The sequence below is a fragment of the Hemicordylus capensis genome, chromosome 1 (genome assembly GCF_027244095.1).
Source record: "Hemicordylus capensis ecotype Gifberg chromosome 1, rHemCap1.1.pri, whole genome shotgun sequence".
NCBI lineage: Eukaryota > Metazoa > Chordata > Lepidosauria > Squamata > Cordylidae > Hemicordylus > Hemicordylus capensis.
In genome coordinates, this window is record NC_069657.1 from 55718079 (window position 1) to 55742950 (window position 24872).

A 24872-nucleotide genomic window follows, 5' to 3' on the forward strand; every position below is an offset into this window, starting at 1 on the left:
AAAGAGGCACCTTTTACCATGGTGATTCTCTTTATTGAGCAGGGGGAGAGTAACTGGCCCTATCCACCCCTAGCACAGAACCTCCAGTGACTGTTGCTGGTGTCTATCTTGTGTTTCTTTTTAGAATGTGAGCCCTTTGGGGACAAGGAGCCATCTTATTTATTTATTATTTCTCTGTGTAAACCGCACTGAGCCATTTTTGGAAGGGCAGTATAGAAATTGAATACTAATACTAATACTAATACTAATACTACTACTACTACTACTACTACTACTACTAATAATAATAATAATACAATCCACTGTGTGTACAGTGAACATGTGTGGGAGAGAAGGTGAGTAATCACAATGGAAGGCCTCACCTCTAATCTACGCACACTCACTAGATTGTATGTGCATAGGCTTACAGTATCTGCATGATTGGAGACCCAGCTTTTTGCAAGATCCCTGATTATAATTACTCTCATACTCTTTGTCTAGTGCATATATCTAAGATGGGGATACACCTGCCACCATGGCCTCACCCCCTGCACACTGAATTTACTATTCATGTTCATAGGTTATTTGGACAGGGCTATAGGATTTGCACATTTATTTACTAGTGTAACATTTATTTACTAGTGTAATGTCCCACTGGATTAGGCAATTAATATACCAAATTAGACTACAGGTACTAATTTTAATCAAAATTCACAATAAAACTATATAGTTTTACATTTCAGAGGTAGTAAAGCAGTGCAACATTCATATTCTCGGATCTACACTGAAGAATTATGATAGTCTACTGTTCTATCTGCAGTGGGAATCAATTTAATCATTTTTAATTGACCAACTTTCAGTTGTTTGCTTAACATTTATTAATTGATTGTTGTGTGAAGGTAATTAATTCTTAAGCTGGCAATTTTAGCATAGAGAGATTAATTTTCTTTTACTAACATGCCACCTAAAATATGGTTTTTCAAGAATAGGTTAGCAGAAAATGGTTCTCAAATTAATCACGTTATAAGTGAAATACAATGCTGATGTTCCAGGACAATTGTAGGTCTACCAGTGTGGAGCTTTTTTGTGTTTAAATGGACTACTATCTAAATTATTGAAAGGGCGAGGATAATGCTAATCTTTAAGATGGGCACTCACAATTCATAAAAGGGGAAATTATTTAGAAATGAGCAAGATATCAACAATGGTCCAGTTCACATTTAAAGAAAACCATGATTTGGAATTACATGTACAAATTTCAAATTCAGATGCTCCCTCCTTTCCAGTTATTCCCCTCCTTCTTTGTTGGCAAACCATGGTTTGCTATTACATGAGGACTGAGCAAGCTATGGATGTGCAGAACGGTCTGTTGGTGGAACATTCCAACTCAAAACGTGTCGTTCGAAGTTTGGAAAGGAATGCCCATCAAATGAAGGGCCTGTTCTGAGCTCAGAAACGAATGACCCAAGTCGAAACATTCTGAGCATTCTGAGAGCTATTTTAGACTCCAAAATGGTGCTCTTCTGGCCTCTGCGCCCATGCGGCAGCCATTTGTGTGATCAGCACCACCACACAAATGGTTGCTGTGTGCACGCAGAAGCCAGAAGAGCACCATTTAGAGTCCAAAATGGTGCTCAGAACATTCTGAGCTTGTTCTGCCAGAATAACCGGCTTGACCAGTTGTTCCAACAGAAAGTTCCGAGTATTTGCATTCTGTTCTGAGCTCAGAACGTAATGTAAATATTATATCATGCACATCCCTAGTATGATTTGAATGAAAACCAAGATTAAAAAATATACTTTAATCATGGTTTCCAGTTCTGGTTTCTGAGTAAATTATGATTTCTACAAACCTGTCAGGCTTTGGACAAGCTCCGAGACAGGCTGCAGCAATGGAAGAACAGTTCAGGTGAAGGCAGATGAGAAGAGGAGGATCAAAGCAGAGAATTCAGTTAAGTTGGGCCTACCTGAACCTGGTGACCTCAAGCAGGGTCAGGTATCAGATCAGGCAGATCAAAACAGAAGACCAGAGACAGGAGACATGGCTGAAGCTAGGCTGGTGGCCAGAGGGGGCAGAACAGGACTGGGCAAGGCAAAATAAAGTGACACAAACTTGCATATGTATGTATTATGACATGATGCTCAGACTGCTGGGCTCACATGGAAGCAGGGGCTTAGAGGGCCTAAACATTATCATTGGATTAAGGGGCCATCTGACCATATCCAGGTCAAAGCTCAGCTAACAATGATCAGCCTACTATGGTAGCCTAGAGGTTACCCTTGCTCCATGGAGTCTCAATCTGTCTGGCTTACTGAAGGGTCAGCTCTTGGGAATACAGGAGGTAAGGAACTAAAGACTGACTGCTGGAAGTCCTGGTTTTGTAAGGAATAAACAATGCCTTACAAAACCATTGTTTGCCCAGCAAAAAAGTAGGGAAAGATTTGCAGTATAGAGCCTTTGGAGTCAGGCGATAGAGAAATAAATAAATAAATAAAATAATAAAGGGAGCCGGGAGCCCAAGACTCATTTTCATAGTGTTTGAGCTGAGCCACTGCAATCTATCCTGCTCCTACAATGATAACTATAAAATAAATGGCTTATACACTCCATAGCGTATCATTGGTGCTGCCAAACAACCTGTGCTGCTGCAAGGCTCCACCACATATGACAATGGTCTGCACAAGAGGGTGGTACCGGAACTATTGACCTCTTGCATGATCACACGTTACATGCCACGTGCTACTTCCATTATTCTCAATGGAAGTAGTGCACAAAGGGAGATCCCACAAGAGTTCAGTAGTGCACTCTTGTGCAGTGCTGTCATCATGTGTGTTTAAAGCCCCACAGTGGCACAGCAGTTCTGCAATATCTGTATTACACTGTGGGATGTGTAAACCAGTGTAATTTCTGTCATTACTGCCAGAAATGCCTAATGATGCTTTTTTTGATCATGCTCAAGATGAAGGATAAAAACTGTAAACAAAGTTTCCTTTTCAGACAACCTATTGGCTACTAGGAACCACTTCAGAGTCTTCTCCAAAAGAAAAAGCTTCACTCTCATGTCACTTCACACAACTGGCCTGTTCACAAAACCATTTGGGGTGGGTTGAAGGATTAGAGAGATCCTACACCAATAGCAGTACATGATCAGAACCTCTGTTTGGGTCAAGAAATTCAGGAAACTCATGATTAAGCCAGATGAGGTGTCCATTGCTGAAATCTGGAGCTGAAAGTATGGAAAGTCCCCCGAAAGCCTAGTAGGCCTTCCCAGCATGCTTTGCACTGCCAGTACACTGGAAAGCTTCATGATGTCAGCAGCTACCCTCTAGTAGGTCACAAAGGAGCAGGAGGAGGACCCAGCCCTGCTGAAGCTGTTTCAGCTAAGGATCATAGAGTGTGTTTTGCAGACCAGCACATCCATCAATGTCAGCCTCTGTAACCACAGTTTTCTATTATTTCCAGGCCTGCTGAGTCCTGCTGACCAGGTACAAGAGGTAAGTGGATCCACATGACCAGAACGGTAAGGTAGGAGAGCTCTTCTCTCCTCCTACCTTGATTAAGAGCAGGGTGAAAAAGCGGGACTACCCTGCTTTGAGCAACTTGGGTTGGAGGGATTTTCATGTGTTCACACAATCATGCAACCAAGGTAAAGTGTCTCCTACTCTGATTTTGATGATTGTGTGAAAATGCCTATCGTAAAATGGGAAGGAATAAATGGCTTACACAACATATGTCCCAAGGGGCATATCCCACGATCAGAGGTTGAGAGAAGGCTGGACTTGCAACAGAAGTTTGTCCAGTCCTTGCATGTTTGCTCAGTCAGATGATCATTGGATAGACAAAATATACATTTTCATCAAATGCTGACGTCTACAAGCTTGCCTGTTGGTGGACTTATGCAGAAGAATGCACATATACATTTCTGTCCATAATTGAGTAGTCCACTCAGTTCTCAAAGCATACATCTCAACAAAATATACAGCAACCATAATATGCCCAAGTATGAATTCCAGCCTTTGAGAACTCTCATAAGAGCACCGATATCAATGTCCTACACTCATAAAATTAGTTTGAGGATCATGACCTAAGACTGATGTTCGTTCAGAATCCATCAGTCTAGCTACCAGTGAGAAGAACTGTGGGGCCGAAACATCCCTGGCCTGAATATTGTTATCTGCACTGATCCCAGATTGGTTCAGGAGGAAGAGAGCTTCTGGGTAAGGCTTGCTCCTTAGTTGAAGGTTGAAGCCAGAGGATATTGGCCCTTCAGGGAGTCTCTTGGTTTGTTCTACAGTAGAAGATATACATGTGGAATCACCCATCCCTGGGTTCTGTGACTGAAAACTACATAATTCAAATATGCTTGTAAGCTGGCTTGAAGACCTAAATACCGAGGCATAAATCTGTTTGTAATACATACAGCCAGCTGCAGTAAGAATTTGTTTAGTGAAATTAGGCTGGCCAGTTTCCTTCCTTCTGTGCCTTTATAAAATGTGTATGACAGATATCCAACTGGTATAACCTTTCCCAGAATAAAGATTTCCCAGGCAGTGAGAGGGAAATCTGCACCTTTTAACTTTATTCTTTGTCTTGGAGCATTTCCAGATGGGGCTTTTAGCTCGCTTCTCCTCCAGAATGGAGGGTGAATATTCACATAGCCAGATTTACCCTGTGAATATTCACATAGCCAGATTTACCCTGAAGTCCCTGAGAGCTATTGGGGAGCACTCCATACACAATTGGGTTTTTCATTAGGCATTGGAACTTAGCCAGATTTATGTTCGGGGTAAAAACAGTCACTTTTTGCGTCGGGTTTTTGAGGCAAACTTGCAGGAAAACCTTGCAGTAAAGCCTGCTGTCTGAAAATGCTCCTGTAGCTCTCAAATGGCTCTCCTAGGATTGCCAACTCTGACTGAAGCTATCTCTGGATAATTTCCTCCCCCTGCCTCCTACCACCAATATTATTCAGAGTAGCAAGCCATTAACATCTCCAGGACTGCATTCAATAATCATCTGGATATTGAGGCCAATTCAAGCCAAGTCTCCAGGGCAATCTTGATGAGGGGGCAATCCTAGACTCCCAGTTGCTTGTGGGCTCACTTCAGTGTTCTGGGACAAACCTTGGAAGTCCTACCATCTTCCCTCTAGGGCAAGGGTTCTCAAAGATGTTGTTGGACTACAACTCCCATCACCCCCAGTCTTCAGTCATTGTAGCTAGGGATAATTAGAGTTGTGACCCTGCAACGTCTGTGGACCAAAGTTTAAGAACCCATACCCTAAGGGGTCTCTCTGACCTTTGGTTGCAGGCACTGTTGCAGGTATTTTGTTTCAGGGGTTTGGGGGGTTGCGAGTTAGTTTTATCTGCTGCTTTTTTTCTTTGGCTGGTTTTGTTGAGCTATCCATTGTTTCTTTGGGGGAGTTATTCTTTCTATTACTGTTTTATTACATTGCTTGTTTTAAGGTAGGGTGTTTTTTTTAAAAACACACACACAACTGTTGCTCACTGCTTTGAAAAATATTATTTTAATAAAGAAGTGGGATACAAGTATTCCTACCATAATAAGTAAACCTTCCTTTTCTACAGAAAAATAATGGCAATCCTGAAAGCCATTTCTAACAATGTATTTGATTTTTTGGCTTGCCAAAATTACCAAATTTTTACCATTTATGAGTTGTGACCCCCATTGGTATATTTCAAATCCTAAAATATATTTCAAACAGCTTAGATGAACTTAAAAGAACATTTACTTGGCAAAAGCAAGTTTTGTGTTTTGTAAAATAACTGATTGCCCAGCTCCACAGCTAAATTAAAGGCAAGGCAGGGCTTTGGCTGAGAGTATTGTGTTGGATACGTTTTCCTGTTTTGAAGGGTATTGGCTGCAGGATCTGATAAAAACTGTAGCTAAATTAACTCTACCGTTTGTATTTATACAGCCAAAAGTCTATTGGCTTGTTTTCCCCTTTGGCTCTGTCTGTAGGGTTCATTACTTACAGTTACTGCAGAATCAATCTGAACTGGCCAAAATCAGTGATGGAATTTATAGCACAATAAATGAACTGCCATACAAGCACTGTTATACATGGAAGAGCCTGGGAACGGTCTTTTCAGAAATCTTTCTCCATAACAGTGTGTGCTGTTTCTGCCAATTTAACAGAATCATCACATTCATATTTTGAGAGCATAATCCAGACAGCTACATGGTACATTTTTTGGAGGCAAGTATTGGTGTAGAAAAACAATATTATTGATAATATCTTGGCGTATCAGAACAAGGAAGAGATATTAAATGCAGCATCTCCTTTCTCCACACCAGTCACTGCAAGGGTCTCATGTTACAAAACACATTATTTCTTATACAGTCCTTGTTAAGGAAACCTTTTAACACTTCTTGAGCAATGAATTAATTAATTTTTCAGCACTAATGAAATGAGAGAAATAGCTTTCCAGTTGATAATGAGATGAATGAAAAATGTGAACAACACTCACAGATAATACACACAAAGTACAGCATCAATTGTCCGATGCATCTAACATTTCTAGCTTAAGAGATTTACATCACTGTTCAGTCTGTTTTTCTTTGTAAGTGTTCGTATAATGGACATCACATGTTTTTATTGTTTTGAAATACAGAAATTAGTAATTTTAGATTGATAAACTACAAAAACAAAGCCCTCTTAAAAAAAAAAGACAGATGGCAAGCGTTCTTTCCCAAAACTCAATTTCATAATATGCATGCACTTGCTAATAGGCAGACACTAAAAATATTTTTTCTTGACAGAGAAGAGCTGATAAATTGTCAACATAAACCGTCTCTGGTTACTCCTGTGATCTAAAGCTCTTCTGCGACTTTTGTACCATCAAAGTCGGCTCCTTACAACTGTATCAAAATTTATGAATGCATATGACTATAAAGTGACTGAAGGCAACCCATAATGCATGTTTGTTTATTGTGGATCAGCTCTTTTCTACAGTACAAGCAAAAGAAAATTGTCCAGGTCTCTCTTTTTTAAAACCTTTATATGTGATGATGAAAAAACGACACTGGCAACTATATTTTCATAGAAGCAGACTGGAAACAAAGGCCTGTTTGTAAACCATTCTTAGCTTCAGAGATAAGGGCAAGAGTATAGTGTCTACAACATATACTGTATATAGACAATCAACTACTTGAACTATTATCAGACCTGATAACGACTGATTGATTGATTGATTGATTGAATGAATTAGAGATGTGCAGAACATTTCAAGCTTTTTGGAGCCTGTGAAACGCAAATGCCTGGAATGTTCCGTTGGAACAACCATTTGAGATGGTTGTTCCAATGGAATGAGCCCTTCATTTGAAGGGCATTCTCTTTTGGCTCAGAACATTTCAAATGGCCCATTTCGAGGCACTTCATTCTGAACTTGAAATGTTCTACACATCCCTAGAAATGAATAAATGTGTGGCTAACAAAATAAAACAAACTCTGCTAATAGGTTGCAATATAGTTTTTTATTGTATTTGATATAGAGATAAGGCTTGGAGTGATATTGCAAAAAGCATCAGGAATGTAATAGCACTTTTTTTTGGCCATCACAAATTAAAATTGCATATTGACAGGAAAAGTTGCACATAGAATAAAACTTGTTTGTTTTGAAAATGGAGTTTTTGTTGTTATGTTTTTATTCTGCCATTTCTCTAAGGGGCTCAAGTCAGTGAACTACAAGATTCACTTCCTACAATTTCTTCACACAACCACCCAATGAGGTAATTTAGGCTGAAAGAGAGCATGATTAGTGCTAAGTGCACAAAGAGTGTGCAGACCTTCAGTTTGGTCTAACGCACTCCGTGCTCCTGTGATCCCTTTCCCCCTCCCCATATGTGAAGGGAAGATATTTAAATGTTTCTGTTGATGGTTCAGAGCAGTGATTCCAAAGTGCGGTTTGTATGTGCCATGGGGTACTTGAGAGCTTTCTTGGAGATACTTTGTAGTCTCTGTCTGTTCCAGGCCTCTCTTTTGTTTAACAGTTGAGGTGGAACATCAACTCCTATGTCTACACAATAGAACAGTACAATCTCTCTCAGGAGTTTTGGCAGATTTGTTTCACTATCATTCAAGGGAAGAGCTACCATTGTGCAAATGGGTTCAAAGAACCCGGGCCACCAATGAAAAGGGCTGCTGAAGCTCACAGGGAGGCATGGCTCAGGCTCCTGAAGTGCCCTGAGTGAACTCCCCTGCCCATGCCCGGGCTCCAGAGAGCCCCGAGTGAGCTCTCCCCTGTTCTTTTCCCACAGTGCTTGCTGCCTGACAGCATGTATTTCTCTTTCTCTCCATCCAGCAAAGGAGAGAAAGGGAAACACATGCTGCCAGGCAGAAAAACTGCCTGAAATGACAAGGGGAGAGCTTGCTCAGGCTATCACAAGTCCGGGCCACATCCCGTTTGTGCGTGATATCATGCGCTGTATGTGTGCTGTTAAAAATAATTATGCATGCGGTAGATGTGCTCCCACTTCTTAAGTGTGGGTTCATGCACATGTGGAAGGGCTGCATGACCTTCAGGGGTGTAATTGTGTGTGGCACAGAATGCTTCTGGAGGAAGAAAGATTGGCAAAAATCACTTGTTAAAGTGCCTGCTTTTTGGAAGTGGGAGCACATCTGCTGCATGCATGTTTGTCAGGATGTCAACCATAAATCTTGAGCTTGGGTCCTGGCTACTTGAATCATTGTCTTCTCCCACACCAGTCTGCCTGACCCTTATAATCTTCTCCAGAGACTCTCCTGGGGTCCCTCTGTCTTCTGAAGTAAGGCAGATGGAGCTTGGAGAAAGGCCTCTTTCAGTAGTGATGATCCATATACAGAATACCCTTTTCCAGAAAAGCTCACCTGGCATCAACTTTCGTGTCTCTCCAGTATCAAGAAAATACTTTTAATTTGCCCAGGCTTTCCAGGATATTACTTAACTGCTTTTAAATGTATGATTGTTTTGTTATTACTGTTTTATTACCCTCTAATTATGTATTGAGTTTTTAAGGTTGTTTTATTCTATTATTATATGCTTTATTGTTCTTGTGAGCTGTCCTGGGAACTTACTGAAGGGTGGCATATAAGTTTTAAAATTAATAAATAAAACTAAATAGGTTATTTATTGGCTTGCATACCCCGCAGAAAAACTCAGGTGTTACAGAACCACGCATGCAACTCCAGGGCTCTAACACACACAGTAGCAATTTTGAAGCAGCACCCATAAATTTGAAATAATGGAAGTAGTGTGCAACGTACAATAGGTCAGAAGTTCCAAAATGTCCTTCTTGTGCACTAGAACTTGGGGGTGGGGGTAGGGGTATGCAGAAACTGTTCGACAGCAAACTGGTCCATAATAACAGTTCGATCACAAACCAAACTAGCCTCCAGGAGAGGGGAGACAGTCCATGATCAAACTGAACCAAGCCCAGTTCATTGTAGACCAGTTCAACCCAGTTTGACAGTTCAAGGGGCTATGCTTGTAAAGGGGAATCCAGAGAGGATTCCCCTTTACAAGCAAATGAGAATCCTGGCTTTAAAAGGCTTCTAAGGGTGGGCGGATGGGGGGACGGCAGCAAAAGGGCACCCTTAAAAGTAGGTGCTGATGGTGCCGGTACTGGCCGCCACTTCTCAAAATGCTGGCACTCCTTCCAGTAGGTTGCCCATGTGGCAGCAGCGTGATTCTGGCTTCTGTGGATGGCAGCACCTACTTTTAAAAGTGCCCTGTTACTGCCCCCTCCCCGGCCACCTTTAGAAGTTGTTTAAAGCACCAGGGTTTCAGTAAGTGGCCGCCACCACAGGTGCCACCACCACCTACTTTTAAAGGTGCCCTCTCACTGCCCCCTCCCGGTGCCACAATTCTCCTTTTCTTGTAAAGGGGAATCCTCACTGGCTTCCCTTTTACAAGCATAGCCCCTCGAACAGGATTGAACAGGTTCGACTGGCCTGAACAGGATTGAACAGGATTGAACTGGTTCAACCAAATTGGTTCGTGGACCAGCAGTTCAGTTTAAATTCAGTCCGAATTTGAAGTGAACCACACACTCCTGTTTGGGGCCATCCAATGAAATCAATAGGAATAAGTTCAGGAGGAAATACGTTTAGGAGAAACAAGATAACTGACTTTAAACAATGTATAATTAACATATGGAGTTTGTTTTCACAAGTTGCAGTGATTAGACAAATTGGATAGGTATAAGTAATGCAACAGCGATGTGTTCAGTCAGGAAAAAATGAAAACTAACTATAATTAGGATACCATTATCAGATACTGAGGATGCCTTACTTGCATCTGGGGTAAAATTTCTCCAAGGCACATAACACAGAGCTCATCTAGATAGAAAGTTGGCACAGTTATAATGGGAAGTTGACAGAGGCTGACATCAAATACTGATGCTGCAATGCTGTGTGTCCATTACACAGGGGAGGGGCAATTTTTGTCAATCTCCCAAGTTATGCAACCCTCAGGAACATATTTTTAGGAGACACAGCAGGCTTCAGAGGGAAGGGGAGAGCGACCAAAATTGCCCCTCTTCCCAGAACCGGTGCAGTGTGAGCAGCATGTGTTAGTCCGGATGTTGACCAGATGTTGATCACCTGTATCTCTGTATGGCTCACTGGTTCCGTACATTGGACATCAGAAACAAGGAAATGGGCTTAAATATGAGGAATGCATACCAAAGGTACAAATCACTTTCCCAGGGGCGTATCTAGGGTGGGTCAGGCAGGGCACATGCCCCGGGTGCCACTTGAAGGGGGGCGCCATTTTTCTAAATTAAAAAAATTAAAAATGGCCACTGAAAAAAAAATGGCCACCGTGCATGCTCAAATGGCCTCTGTGAGGCCCTAGGCCATGCGAGGCCACGCAGAGGCCATTTGATCATGCATGGTGGCCATTTTGTTTTCAGCAGCCATTTTTTAAAAACAAAATTTATTTTAAAAAATGGCCACCGCACACGCTCAAATGGTCCCTGTGAGGCTCTAGAGGCCAGTGGAGGGGGGGGGGGGGAAGCTTTGCAGATTCCCACCCATGGCCTTTAGGAAGCCCCCCAAAGGGGCTACAGGTAAAAAAAATTGTTTAAAAAATTAATATAATATAAGTCACTGTACACATATTTAGTTTGGCACTATGTACAGAGAATCAGGGGTTGTGAATACTGAACTGAAGCTTATGAGCTAGGATTGTATTCATTTGCTCTTACTTTGCTTCTTGTGATAAGTGAGTTAAATGTGATGTCGTAATCATATGGCTATTAATGGTGAGTTTGTCTTTGAATCAGTGCGAAATCCTTAGTATTAAGGCCCACTGGGAGTTTCTTGCTCTCTTTCTCTCATTTTAACTGACTTTCTGAAATACTAGAATATGTTCCAAGCAATGACATAGTTTACTCTGCATATCCTTTAATTATTTTCAGAGTATCTGGGAAAAGTCAAATTCTCCATTTATTTTTAAAACTTATGTAATAGTGATGCTATAGTGCATAGTAGAGAATTAGGCAGGCACTTCTGTTTAGTTTTCCAAGTACACCTCCACATAGTATTTGGGTAGTTCATGAGCCCCAGCATACTGAAATTTGTAGTTTTCCAGCATTTTTTGGTCTGGCTACATCCACTGCTAAATAGTTTTTGAAATATTAAAAGATTAAGGAGCTTGACTTGTATTTTTGAGCTGATATTATGGTAAAGTTATCTGAAAGCTGGGTGTCAGATATTTGGACAGGGGGCGCAATTTCAATGCTTGCCCTAGGCGCTATTTTCCCTTGATACGCCTCTGCACTTTCCTTTCTTTTTTTAAAGGGGACTGATCTGTTTGGAACATTGTTATAACTATTATGAAGTACAAAGAAGAAAATATTCACAACATATGTTCTTAAAATAGACCGCCCTTTGCAATCTAATCTTGAATATATTCAATAGTGGGACTTTGAATCTTACCCTCCCTAGAAACTGAACATCATCCCCAAATGTATTGACACCCCTGGGCTGTGTTCTGCTCCAATAAAGCAACTCATGAGTTCTTCCTTCAATTTTGGGAGTGATTTATTAAAGTCATTGGGACAACACCAGTAATTACATCACCCCATAAAAATCATCCCCACAAACACCACTGAGGTATAATATCTAGCCATAGGATCGTTAGAGTAGGCACTACTCAAAATTAAATTCAATGCATAAGGACTAATTTGTGAAAACATGTTTGTAGCTTTAAACATTTTTCAATTTTGTGAGCTTATATAATTCAAAATTATTTCTATACATAGAGGTTGATTTATGGAAAAAAATTAATCAAATTTCAGTCTCCATTACTGAAATTTTGGCTGTCTGCCTGTGATTGAACATTTGCATTTCTAGTTTTCACTCAGCTTATTAAACCAACTTTCCCCCTCTTTCCCCCCCAATATAATATGCTGTGTTCAGTGTTAAGTGTGATAAAGATAAAAAACATGTTTAAATATAACAGTTTCTTCCAAATTTGTTTTGGACACTATACGTGAAAGCTTCCTTTAAAACTGAGTCCTTCAAAATTTTGGCTGAGAAAACCAATCTCTGTTCAAAAACACCGTGTGATATTGGCTCACCCAGTGTTAAAACTACAGAGTAAAACTGTATGGATAAATTGTTTCAATAAAATGTCCCCAGTGCCCTCTTACATTGGCTGCTTCATGATGGCTAAATACCCAAAGGCATTTTTGTAACCCACCAGAGGCTGAGCTGAAGGCCAGAATGATCTCCACATCCCAGCAAATATTTTCTCTTTCAAGAACATACACTCACAAATGCCTGAGGTTATGTGTAAGTTGCTGCTGAGAACATGATAGCCAATGTACTTGTTTACTCACTTTCTATGAAGAATCAGCTGTAAAATAGTTTCTTCTGTCAATTCTGAGAAAGTTCTTGGTATGGGTTGAAATCTTGGATTCAATATTTATTGTGTGCTTATGGTCCAGTGTGTTTGACCAAAACTCAATGTACATTCACACACACACCCTAAGCTGCTCAGGGTTCTCCTGGGGCTGACATGTCCACAGGAGTCAATGGCCAATGTATCTACTCCCCTCAAATTGCCCAGAACTTCCATTGGGCCAGCATGGTCATGGAAAAAGTCTTCCTGCCTGCTGCATAAGGTATCCAAGTTTATGCTTTTGCTAGGGAATGCACTCTTGATGCATTCAATCCATTCTCAGCACTACCTACAAGGCTCTCCCAGGTTCCTCTCAGTTTAAGCTCTTCTCTTGGAATGCTCCTCTGCACCCCTAAGGAGCAATGTCATAGCTGCTTTGGAGTGTAGTGGAGCACCTTCTGTCATAGCTCCTTAGGGGTGCAGAGTAGCATTCCAAGAGAACAGATTAACATTGAGGGGAGAGGAACCTGGGAGAGCCTTATGCGTAGTGCTGAAGCTAACAAGAATGGATTTCCTCGGGGCTGCTAGCCGCATCTCCTGGCAGCATCTCCTGATGGTGCTGTGGCTTCTCTTGTGAAACTCCACAATGATTCTGTTTTTGCTGGACAAGTATATGAGTAGGGGGATATCTTCTATTTAATTAGTATGTGGCAGCTAAGGAGCAAGCACTGAAATGCATGGCTTGAGATTTCACCAGTTCGCCTGATAAGAAGTGAGACTATAGCAGAAGATTTTCACCATGTACAAATAAGCTATGGGTGCAGCATAAGAAGCTGAGATACAGGATTTGATGGATTATTGTGAGATAGTACTGAATATTTTACTGTTAAATACCTTTTAAAACCTTCAAAAACATTGTTTACATTTATATCAGATAGGTTTTCTAGAGCAATAACTCAGTCTTTCCCCCCAGTCTCTCACTGAAGAACTGCTTCATCAACACAGAGGACATTGTCTAAAAGATAAGGTGTTCCTCATAGCATTCTGCACAGTTTTCTTCTCTTCCTCAGTCGATTCCTCCATATATACATATCATTTTGTCTTTCATTATTAGCAATATGAAGTATTAAGACCACAGCTGATGTGCATGATTGTGAGCCTTTACGGTACCATCACACCACTGTGTATACTCTGTGCTCCAGAAAGGATAGTGCTAGAATATTCTATAAGATGGGAGGCTGGTATCTCTCTCCAAGGCAAGATCAAGCACCTTGCAAAAAAAGCAGGTACAAGGACAAGAGCCAATGGAGAAATGATTGCCCTTAATGTTTCTCACCTGTGCAGAGTTTAGTTTCACACTGACAACAATTTCTGGTGTATCTACGGCAGCAGACAACCATCCCTGATGCAATTCAAAGTCTGGATATTTTTATGGGGGCTCCTTCACTGTTGCCGTATCCTTTGCTCAAATAGCCAAAAAATCAATAGCCATATAATAATGTCAGGTTATTCCATGAGTTGATGGTGTGTTGGTGGCATGCTGTGTTGATGCATTGCAACAAAATCAAAGTATGGATTTAAATCCATTCTCAGCAGTATATAGGATCTGCGGAGGCCATCATCTATGTAGAGCACAAAAGGGATATATGGCAAATCTCCTCTGTTTCTGCCTCCTGTTGTAAGGCAACAGAAAGTTGGGAAGCAATGACAATGAATGCAACAACTCAAATTGAAACATTTGGTACTTGCTATAAAGTGATGCTTCTCATGCTACACTTATCACAGTCAACGTTCCCTCTAAGTTGCGCGATTGTGCGCCCGCTCAGGAAAATATCCCTCCCTCCGCTGATTCTAGCCCCCGCGCAGTCCCTGTTAGTTTGAATGAGGATCCGCACGCAGTAGCGAGATGGTCAGCAGCAGTGTAAGCAAAGGGTTAACTTCCTTGCTTGCTGCTGGTCCTGCCCCTCTTCCCAGCAGCCTAACTGGTTCGGCTGCATCCTTGAGCTGCTTCCTTGATAAATGTGAAGGGCTGTTGTAGTGGACCCACCATACCAAAAGTTCACTTGGTATCAGTGGTAAAAAGGTTAGGAGGAACAGAGGGCTGTTCCTCCACACTTGGTGGTAGTGGTGGGATCTGTCACCCATGGTAGTGTGGTGGGATAGCTGTTCCTCCACACACATATACATATATTTTATTATGACACATATCCTGTTCTTTCTCCAGACTTTTATCCTCGCAAAATCCTGAGAGGCAGGTTTGGAGGAGAGAGAGAGAGTGTGTGTGTGTCAGTCTCACCTAAAGTCCCACAGTGGGTTTCACGTGTGACTGGGGAACTCAATCCCCCAATGCTAGCACTCTAACCACTACATCACACTGGTTCTCAACTGGGTATTGATTGCAGGAGAAAAAGGAGATTCATTTTTAGAAGTGAATCAAACTTGTGAGGAGGAGAGTGTTGGATACTCTTAGAGAGCATGAAAGGGTTTAATTATCAAAATGTGGGGAGGCTGTGGACCTCAGGCAGGCCCTGTGGGCCCAAGCCCACAGAGAGGGCCTTGTTATTTTAAGTACCTAGGGCCTTATTTAACACTCCGATCTTGACAAGCAGCTAATTTTGTTAATCTAAGGCCTGCATTAGCTCCAGGATATTTGGAAGAAAATGGGAAGCCTATTGTGTGACTATCAAATTATAGGGGCAACTAACACTCAGGAATTTCACAGGATAAGAACATGAAAGCAAGCTTGAACTCACATTTAAATAAACAGACAATTTTTAGTTTATTATTAATTAATTAATTAATTAATTAAAATTTTCTTATATACCACCTCCTCCAAAGACTCTAGGCAGTGAACAACAATACCAATAACAGTTAATTAAAATAATAATAATAATAATAATTATTATTATTATTAAAGGGCAAACACCTGGCAAAACAGGGAGAGGGCTGAACGAATCTGGGGGGGGGGGGGTTAGAGTGTTGCAAAGAAGAGGGATGGCCACAGAGAATAATAATAATTGTGGCCAATTTTAACCTCCAATGGCAAATACAATTGCTTTTAAGACAGATAAATAGACTTGTAAAGTACACTTCTTTCCTTCCATATTTATGGTGTATGGATGGGTTGTATCTATAGTGGCAGATAATAATGTACATGTGCGCACACTGCCTTGATACTGCCACCCCGAACAAAACCCATTCGGCTCACTAATGGGGAAAAATTAGAGGAAACACTGATCACAGTGTAAGTGAGAACGACGAATGCAAGGCGAGTCATTCCAACTGATCACAAGAATTGTGCATGTTTAGTCATATATGGCATGGGGGGGGGAGGATGTTGACCATCAACAAAAATGAGAGTCTGCAAATGCCCTTAGTGACTAATACTCGCAGAGTTCTTAATCTCACAGAAAATAAGAAAAACTAGATTGATTTTAATGAACAGGATGGAAACATAATAAAATAAGCTGCATTATGAAATGAAAGATCTTGCAGCAATGGCCCATGAAGTAGGCAATGGCTGACATCCAGATTAGCGTTGCGCTAGTGCAATGAGAGAAAATGCACACACTTATAAAGTTTTGGTACTCTTCTGCATGCTCAAAAATAGAACAAAACAACAGAACAAAAAATAAAACAAAAACCTGACATATATAAGGTTGTGCAAAGCAACATATTTAAAGTTGTGCACCTTGTCAGCATGTTTTGCTAGCACAATCACTAGTCTGGAACAGATGTTCCTTTCTGTGGGCAACATCAGAGTGGTATGTCCTTCCACTAGTGCAACAGCATTACCCAAGTGCAACCCTAGTATAGAGTTAAGCAACTGGAAATAAAATGGCAAGAAAATTAACCGTCAATTATTGTCGCATGTCGTCAAAGAGGCTAAAGAATGCTAGTTTTTTATGTGATGGAGGGACTTTGCAAGCATCACCCCTCGCTGTTTTTTACTTTCTTAAACTAGTGTACAAGGTTACCACTTACCCAAGAACTTCAATCCAGAACTGGTAGGAAAATTTATTGTTTATAGCCAATATAGCCAGTTTCTTCAAAGCTGAGTAAGTAACACAAATTTAAGAAATAAATACTAACTGGAAATAAATAAATAATCTCCTAGCTAATTTCTGTTAAATAAAATTAAATAACCTCTGACAAACTCTGAAGGTTCAGATTTGGCAGATATCTAGAAATAAGGAATATGGTCAAGTATGCTATTTATTTAGTTATCGCACCTCCCTTTGATAGCAGAAGAAAATTCTAACTACAGTACTCTTAAGACAAAACCGAAATTTACCTTATATCCTGAAGATTTGATGTGCACACCTCGCTTAGTCAGGGTAGATTTCATCCGGATGAAAAAAGAACGCTCTAGATTGTTGTCTGTTGTAAGTAGGCTGGGGCTTGTGGATTCCACTAGAACAGAAAGAAAAGATGTATTCATAGATTATTTAATTTATACAAAGTCCCTTTGGCATTATTTTATCGGTTTAACCATTGAGCATGTCCACTTGTGAGTGATTACTTATTCATTTTTAATCATTCACGAGCAGACATGGGACATATAAGTAAGCTAAAACTTAAAGTTATTGCCTAGAATTTTATGTAACTCAAATATTTTTCAACTTTTTGACTGCTTTTTTCATGGGTCTAGAACTGGGTTTTCATGTATAAAACTAAGACAGACAGACAGACAGATAGAGTGTATGTTTGTATTCTGATCTTTAAGATAACCACATCTGTAGGATCTGCCTTCCACAATATTTCAATGTTAAAGTGGATTACTGAGTTATTTTGATCCTGCAGGGTACTAAAAGCTTATTGGTGATCAGATGAGATAACGTGACAGAAGAGCTAGGGCAATCAAAGTGAAAGGTGACAAGAGTACATTCATAAACATACAAGTAAATTTTAGCCCGTTGAATATGGCATGCTCGGCATGCTCAACTTCGCGCATGCTTCGGCATGCTCAACTTCGCGCATGCTCAGAATCGCCGAGGAAGGCACAAACACACGCTTGGTGTCCGTCCATGGACGGACACCAAGCGTTTTATTAGAGAGGATGTATTTCACTCATACTTTCCACAGTGATGGCGTTGCAATATATTGGGTCACTCTAACACTATGTACTGGCTGCGTGGAAATAGTAAATGCAAACTAGAAAAATATAATATGTATTACTATATGCTAACTGGGCAAAAAGGCACCTTTCAAATGCTGATTCTCTTCATATTTTGCAGGGAAAGAGCAACTGTCCCTATTCAATCCCAGCAGCCGTTGCAGGTGTCTACCTTGTGTTTCTTTTTAGATTGCGAACCCTTTGGGGAAAGGGAACCAGTTTCTTCTTATTTTTTAAAAAATGTAAACAGCTTTGAGAATATTTCTGTTGAAAAGTGGAAATAAAAATAAAAATAATTACTAAAGTACACCTCCTGCATTAGGATTGGCTCCAGATGCTGTATGACTCATTAAGCTACCCATTTATTTATTAAATATATATCCTACAGGCTGCTGAGATAAAGCGGGCTCATTATTACTTTCAGCCCTTATACCTAGGCCAGCATGAAAATAGTTGTGGTTAACTTGGGTGATTGCTAAGGAACCTCCTATGCTTTCTCTCACTATTGTTGGTCATTCATATGTAAGTTGGAAAGGTTCAGGGGTGGGAGTGGTAGCACTCAGCAGCATTCTGGCTGAAAATGGGTATAAATGTTATGCAAGAGTGTTTTTGCTTAAATGCTATCACACTTCTGTTGCCTAAAATAATTAATGAGATGTGAAGCAAATCTTAAAGATTAACCATATTGATAATAAAACATATTAGCAGAGTTAAAGAAAAAGATTTTATTAGTGTCTTTTAAAAGGAATGTACCTAATTATTAGCAGAGACTTTTCCCGGTGTTTTGAAAAGTGTCTCATGATATTGATATTAACTTGCATATACTTTGTTCTGATGTGGCCACGTTTACTTTGTATTTACAGTATTTTAACTCTGTTGTGATGAATCCACTGACAAGAATGCCCCTTTCTTTAGCGTCTTTCTTAAGACTTTTTTTTTTGTTTTAGAGAGCATGAATTCCATGTCATTTTAAATGTACAGCTCTTTATCACTCGAGGGAAAAGCAGAGCCATGTTATATTTAGTACTTTCATTTCTTCTGATTAAATATGAATTACTATGAAATTTTTCTCATCATCTAACACGCCATAATACGCCAACAGCTTTTTAATACACTATATAAGCACAAACTTCTGCTCTAAGAGTTTAATTTGCCCCTCTAATCCAATCACATCAACCTTATTTCTCTTATCAGAGATTCCCATTTTGAATTAAATGAGCTCATTAGTTTTAATCAAAAGCAGAGAGATCAAAACTTAAACGTAAATGCTTTAGATCAGAACTGTCAGTCAGCCGTGCAGTTCTATTTTACTAAAACACAAGATCAGAGACCCTTAGAACCAATTTTTTCTCGTAAGGGATGCCGAGAGCTCGAAGATGCTATATCCTTTTTTTTCTTCTTCCCAAGGACAGATTATACATTTAAGGTTAGACTTAATTTAGAGCATTTTTTCCCTTCCATCCTGGTGGAAATGGAAAAGTATGCCAATCTGCTGTTGTCTCTTTCACATTTATTGGTGCTGGTCCTTGGAGACCAGAACAAACGTGAAGCCATCAGAAACCATGCCACAAACCTGGCTTCAGCATTGCAGTTCCATTCAGCAATATCGTGTTTGCAACATCTAAGAAATGGAAGTTTCAAAGCAAGGAAATATATGATCAGGATCAAGGTTACTGGAACCCTGAAACCACAAAAAGGTTCATAAGCAGTACTGGCAGCAAGAGGCTTGCTGTTAATTATTACTGTTATTACACAGCACTCTACAGTACGGTGCTTAAAGTGTACATTAAGAAACCACAGCATGTGTTCTTCCCGCTGAGTGAGTAAATGTTAGATTCAGCTTAACATGTGCAGCTGCTCTGTAGTCCAGTACATTATGACCTAGCATAGGCACCAAGCAAAATATGCCACCATGTGCTGTTAATGGTAATTACTTAAATACACAGAAGTAGTGTTAATTAAGAACATACGAAGAGCTCTGTTGGATCAGACCAAAGGTCCACCTAATTCAGCATCCTTTTTCAAACAGCCAGCTATTTTCAGGAAACTCACAAACAGGGCTCATGGGAACCAGCCTTTCCCCATGGTTTGTCCCCCAGGAACTGCCCCTCAGCATGGATATTCCATGTAGTATAATGGCTAACAACCTATCATACATGAATCAAACACAACAAATCTGTAAATATGCTTAAAGTTATGGTTTGCTGGTTCAATATCCAACATTTGCAAAAATGATATATGTCCTTCATTTAGATTCTTCAAAACCCACTCTTTAGAGAAGCTTTTCCTAGGCCACCCTATCCTCAGCTTACCTGAACATCCAGCTTATCTTTTTTTAAAAAAATGCCCTATTTGATTAAAGATGTTAGTTTATTAAATAGCTGTCTTTGAACTGATTACTTACATTTGAAGGAATTTGTGAACTACCAAAACTTAAATATAGTTTTCCACTTGTGAAAATAATGTGGAGGCTTCAGCAGGGATGAATTGGAATGGGCTTTAGGGAGCATGTGATTGGGTTCAGAGTCTCCACTGAATTCTTACAGCGACAAATGTACTAGGCCTTGTATACACATTGCCTCTCTTTACTAGAAGTCATCACAATCAAACATCTCTTCTTAACAATACACCATACAACTCCATGCACCACACACAATGGAGCAGTCTCAGACTCCACATTTATGCAAAACCTTCCATGGAGGTCTGTAATTTTGTTACTGTACAGGGGTGGAGCCACCATTTAGCAAACGAGTTTGAAGAACCTGGGCCACCGCCAATCAGGGGCCGCACCTGGTGCCCTAGCCACTCAGCCCCATTTACAGGCAAACTCCCAGCCGCACTGTTTGCTGAAGTGTTTATACTCAGAACACTTCAGAAACAACAAAACCCAGTACCCCATGGGTTAGCAAACCATGTGGGTGGTTGGCACCCTTGCTCTGGGCCACCCCAGAACCCCCCAAGTGCAGTTATGGGGCTGCTGAAACCTCCATTCTTCCCTGTGGAGAAAAACCTTAAAGCCACTTGTGGGGTGCTGGGCTGGCCCACAGTGAGTAGTGGTGTAGTGCACAGAGGGTGCTAACCACCCCCATGGGTTGCTAACCCATGGGGTACTGAGTTTTGTTGTTTCTGAAGTGTTCTGAGTGTAGATTCTTTGATAGCATATAAGATTTTCAATGACAAACCATGAATCCACTCTCATTGCTAACCTTGAAGACACATAAACTTCAAAAATCACTTAAAAATCAGCCCTTTGCCCAATTCCTTTCAAATAATTCTGATAGCTTCCTTGCCCCCCTTGGGCACTACCACCCACAACACTCTGCTCTAGGCCACCCCTTTGCCCCTGACGTGAAGCTATACATTTGCTGACACCTCCATGTTTCTTTATGGAGAAAAACCTTAAAGACGCGTAAACTTCAAAAATCACTTAGAAATCAGCCTTTTGCCCAATTCCTTTCAAATAATTTTGATAGCTTCCTTGCCCTCCTTGGGCACTACCACCCACCACACTCCACTCTAGGACACCACTTTCCCCCCGACATGAAGCTAGACATTTGCTGCAATCCTCATTATTCCCTATGAGGAATTCAAAAATACTTTTAAAATTCACCAATAATCAGAGGAGTGTCCGATTGCCTTGGGGTTTTGCGGGTGGTAGGCACCCCTGGATGCCTACCACCCACCCCACTTTTGTGCCCCTAGGTGCTCCACAATAGGCGATAATGGGCTGGTTTGGGTCCCATTATACCCTATGAGAAAAATAATTCAAATATTCATAAAAAATTGTAGGAGTGTCTGATTGCTTCGGGGTTTGGGTGGTTGTTGTCATCCATGGGGGATCCACAATAGAGGATAATGGGCTGGTTCGCGTCCCATTATACCCTATAAGAGAAAAATAAAAATAATTTTCAAAAATTCTTTAAAAATTGTACGAGTGTCCGATTGCTTTGGGGTTTGGGTGGTAGGTACCCATGGGTGCCAGCTACCACCCCACCCACTTTTGGAGGTTCAAACCAGTTCTAACCAGTTTGAATCGAACCACCCCCAGTTTGGTTTGAATTCGAACCTGCAGCTCGAACCTGATGGCTGGTTTGGTTCAAATTCGAACCATTGAATCACCCTGGTTTGAAATCGAACTGGTTTGAGTTCAAACCGGTTTGCACATCCCTACCCCTGTCCCCAAAGAGCTCACAATCTAAAAAGAAACATAAGGCAGATACCAGCAGCCACTGGAAGGATGCTGTGCTAGGGTTGGATAGGGCCAATTCCTCTTCCCCTGCTAAATATAAGAGAATCACCACTTTAGAAAGTGTCTCTTTGCTCAGTTGACATATCCAAACTGATTAAGTAGTTGTCAGGTGACACATATGCCTATGTAGTTGCTTGCTGTATAAATACCTAGAAAGCAGCCTCACTCCTTAGTCTGAAAGTTGTCTTCACAACAAAAATTAAACTACTGCTGCTGGAGGAACTACAGTATCCTCCTTGCCTGCCTGCATTCCAACTACACTGCAGCCTTTGCCCTGTAGACTGCCTACTCAATTATGAACCAGTGCTCACCTTTCGTTGATTATGCATTTAGCCTGCCAGCCACTCCAACAATTCCTGATTCTGTCTCCTCCACCATAGTAGTTAAAATAAATCTGTGTATAGCATTGAACAAGGAGAAAGACAACAACTATGCAGCAGAGAGACAGGAGATAGAAAACAGTAGCTCTTAGAATATATTCTATGATATGCATATTATAGAATATATTCTAAGAGCTACTTTTACTCAAGTAATTTAATAACATCTTACCATTATTTAAAAGGGCTGATAATCTGAATGACATCAGGATAAAATATATGCTTATGGTATTTGCAGGATTCAGAATTTACCACCCATCATAGCAATAAATCATTTGGTAGACTATTGCACACATGAGAAGCAACACTTATCTTATAAATCAGACCGTGGAAATCATACCTATCCCATAACAATAACCATGACAATAAATACAGACAAGACTGAGAAGCACAACAGGCCTGAAATGATTCTGATGGCCAGAATCTGACCTAGCTCCTTAGGAAAGAAAAGATAAAGAATAAACAAAAGAACATAGTTGAACCACTGGCTGAAAAGGTGCATTTTGTGAAGATAAGCAAATGCTTCAGCTTGAGAGAATTGAAGTGTTTAGTGTTTTGCCTGCAAATAGGCTAGTTGTCAAGATATGGTTTCTAGATCAGAGCACCTTACATACTGGCATGGTCAGTAGCATGGGCTTATCTGGAGTGTGGAGGTGAGGAGGATGGGTATCATATAATCTATGTCAGATGCATGGATGCATACAACCTGAAATAATTATGACATTGATCCTTAACTAGAAAGTCTCTCTCTCCCCTCCCCCTCTCACACACATTAAATACTACCTTAAACGATCCAGAAGATATAAAACAGGTACAAATATTCTATAGATAAATATAAATTCGTATTACTCAAAGGTGCATCATGAAAACGAACAATGGAGGAAGAGAAATGAAAGCTGATGCTTTTTAATGTGAACAGAGAAACCTTCAGAAGAGATGAGGTCGGAAGAGAGTTTTTAAGATGAATGCACGTTGCCCATCTAAAAGGATTCTGTGAAAGAATATGGTACAGTCAGTTAGGAGGTGAGGGAATATTGTGCTGCATCTCCCTGCCAGACTCTTGACTTCCTCCCAGAATAAATGGTTGGAGGACGCATGGGGGTGTGGTTGGTAATACAGTTCACAGCTGTAATCATCTTTCAGCTTTCCATGGCAAGCCAGAGTGCGTAATATCAAGCAGGAGCAGCAATTAATTTATAAACTTGATTCTCAGGTGAGCACTAGGCTGCTCTGTTCCATGCAGCACAATGCTTAAATCCTTGAGGATCTCATAATGCAGGGAGAGTGGCTAATGAATGAGCAGTAAAATTCTGTGTTGAAAAGTGTAAAGCAAAACTCATCAGTAAAACTAATTCTGACTACATTGTCTTCTTGGGTTTTGGCACTGGCACCTAAGAAACAGTTCTTGGAATCCTAGTGGATATTTCCCTGAGAAGTTAGGTAAATGATAGAAAATAATAAGAAAAATATAATGCTTCCACAGGTGACCCTTACTATCTTCGGATTCCGTATCCATGGTTTCACATATCTGCAACTGGGTCTTAGAGACCCAGTTTCATTATGTGTGGGTAGGAAAATAAGCAAAATTCATCTATCTATGGTTTTGAGTGGCTAGAAGTGACCACTCAAATGATTTCTGATGTCATTTCCAGCTGACATTTTCCAGCCAAGAGTCATTTTGTGGCTATTTTTTAAAAAGAAAACTGGCGAATATTCAACCATTTTCAGGGTTTGGGGAGGCATTGCCGGAGAATAATGTTCTGTCCTTTTCTTCTCTTATTTCTGCCCCCTTGCTTTTTTGCCCTCCCCTTTTGGTTTGGAACTTAACCCCCAATTGCCATTGACTCAAAGTTTTGTTATTTGTGGTTTCTGTATTCACGCTTATAGGTGAGGATGGAACTCCCATGGATAACTAGGGCTACCTGTATTGAAAAGAGTAAGGAATTATAATTTTAATAAGGTGTGAAGTTCTTGTAACCCATCAGTTTCTTCTCTCCACATTAAAGGCTTCCTGAGGGTGGTGCACATCCATGAATAAGAGACTATAATACCAGAAATCAGTAGCATGTTCAGCAGTACCTTTATTAGAAAGGATGCAGATGGCTTTCTCCCCTGAGGACAATCTGTGGCTCACTTCCTCATGGCCCTGCCCCTCTTTCCTTGATGTTCACTGGGATTGGACGGGAGATAGCATGGCCTTCCCCATGTCTGAAGAGTTTCTTCCTGCTTCTGCACTATGCTAGAAAGCATAGCCTGAGTCCTCCTTTCTCCCCCCCCCCCACTCCACCTGCTTCCTTAAAAGGTCA

General features: G+C 40.6%; 1 protein-coding gene across 15 annotated transcripts in view; it reads right to left on the reverse strand.

Annotated features, from left to right (window-relative positions):
* NPAS3 (neuronal PAS domain protein 3) overlaps window positions 1-24872 on the reverse strand; it is a 1129936-nt gene that overhangs the window by 79686 nt on the left and 1025378 nt on the right. For all 15 annotated transcript variants that reach the window (XM_053282868.1, XM_053282867.1, XM_053282866.1 and 12 more), the window contains one exon: window positions 17119-17237. In XM_053282868.1, the coding sequence (XP_053138843.1) occupies window positions 17119-17237 (119 nt within the window). The remainder of the gene's footprint in view (window positions 1-17118; window positions 17238-24872) is intronic.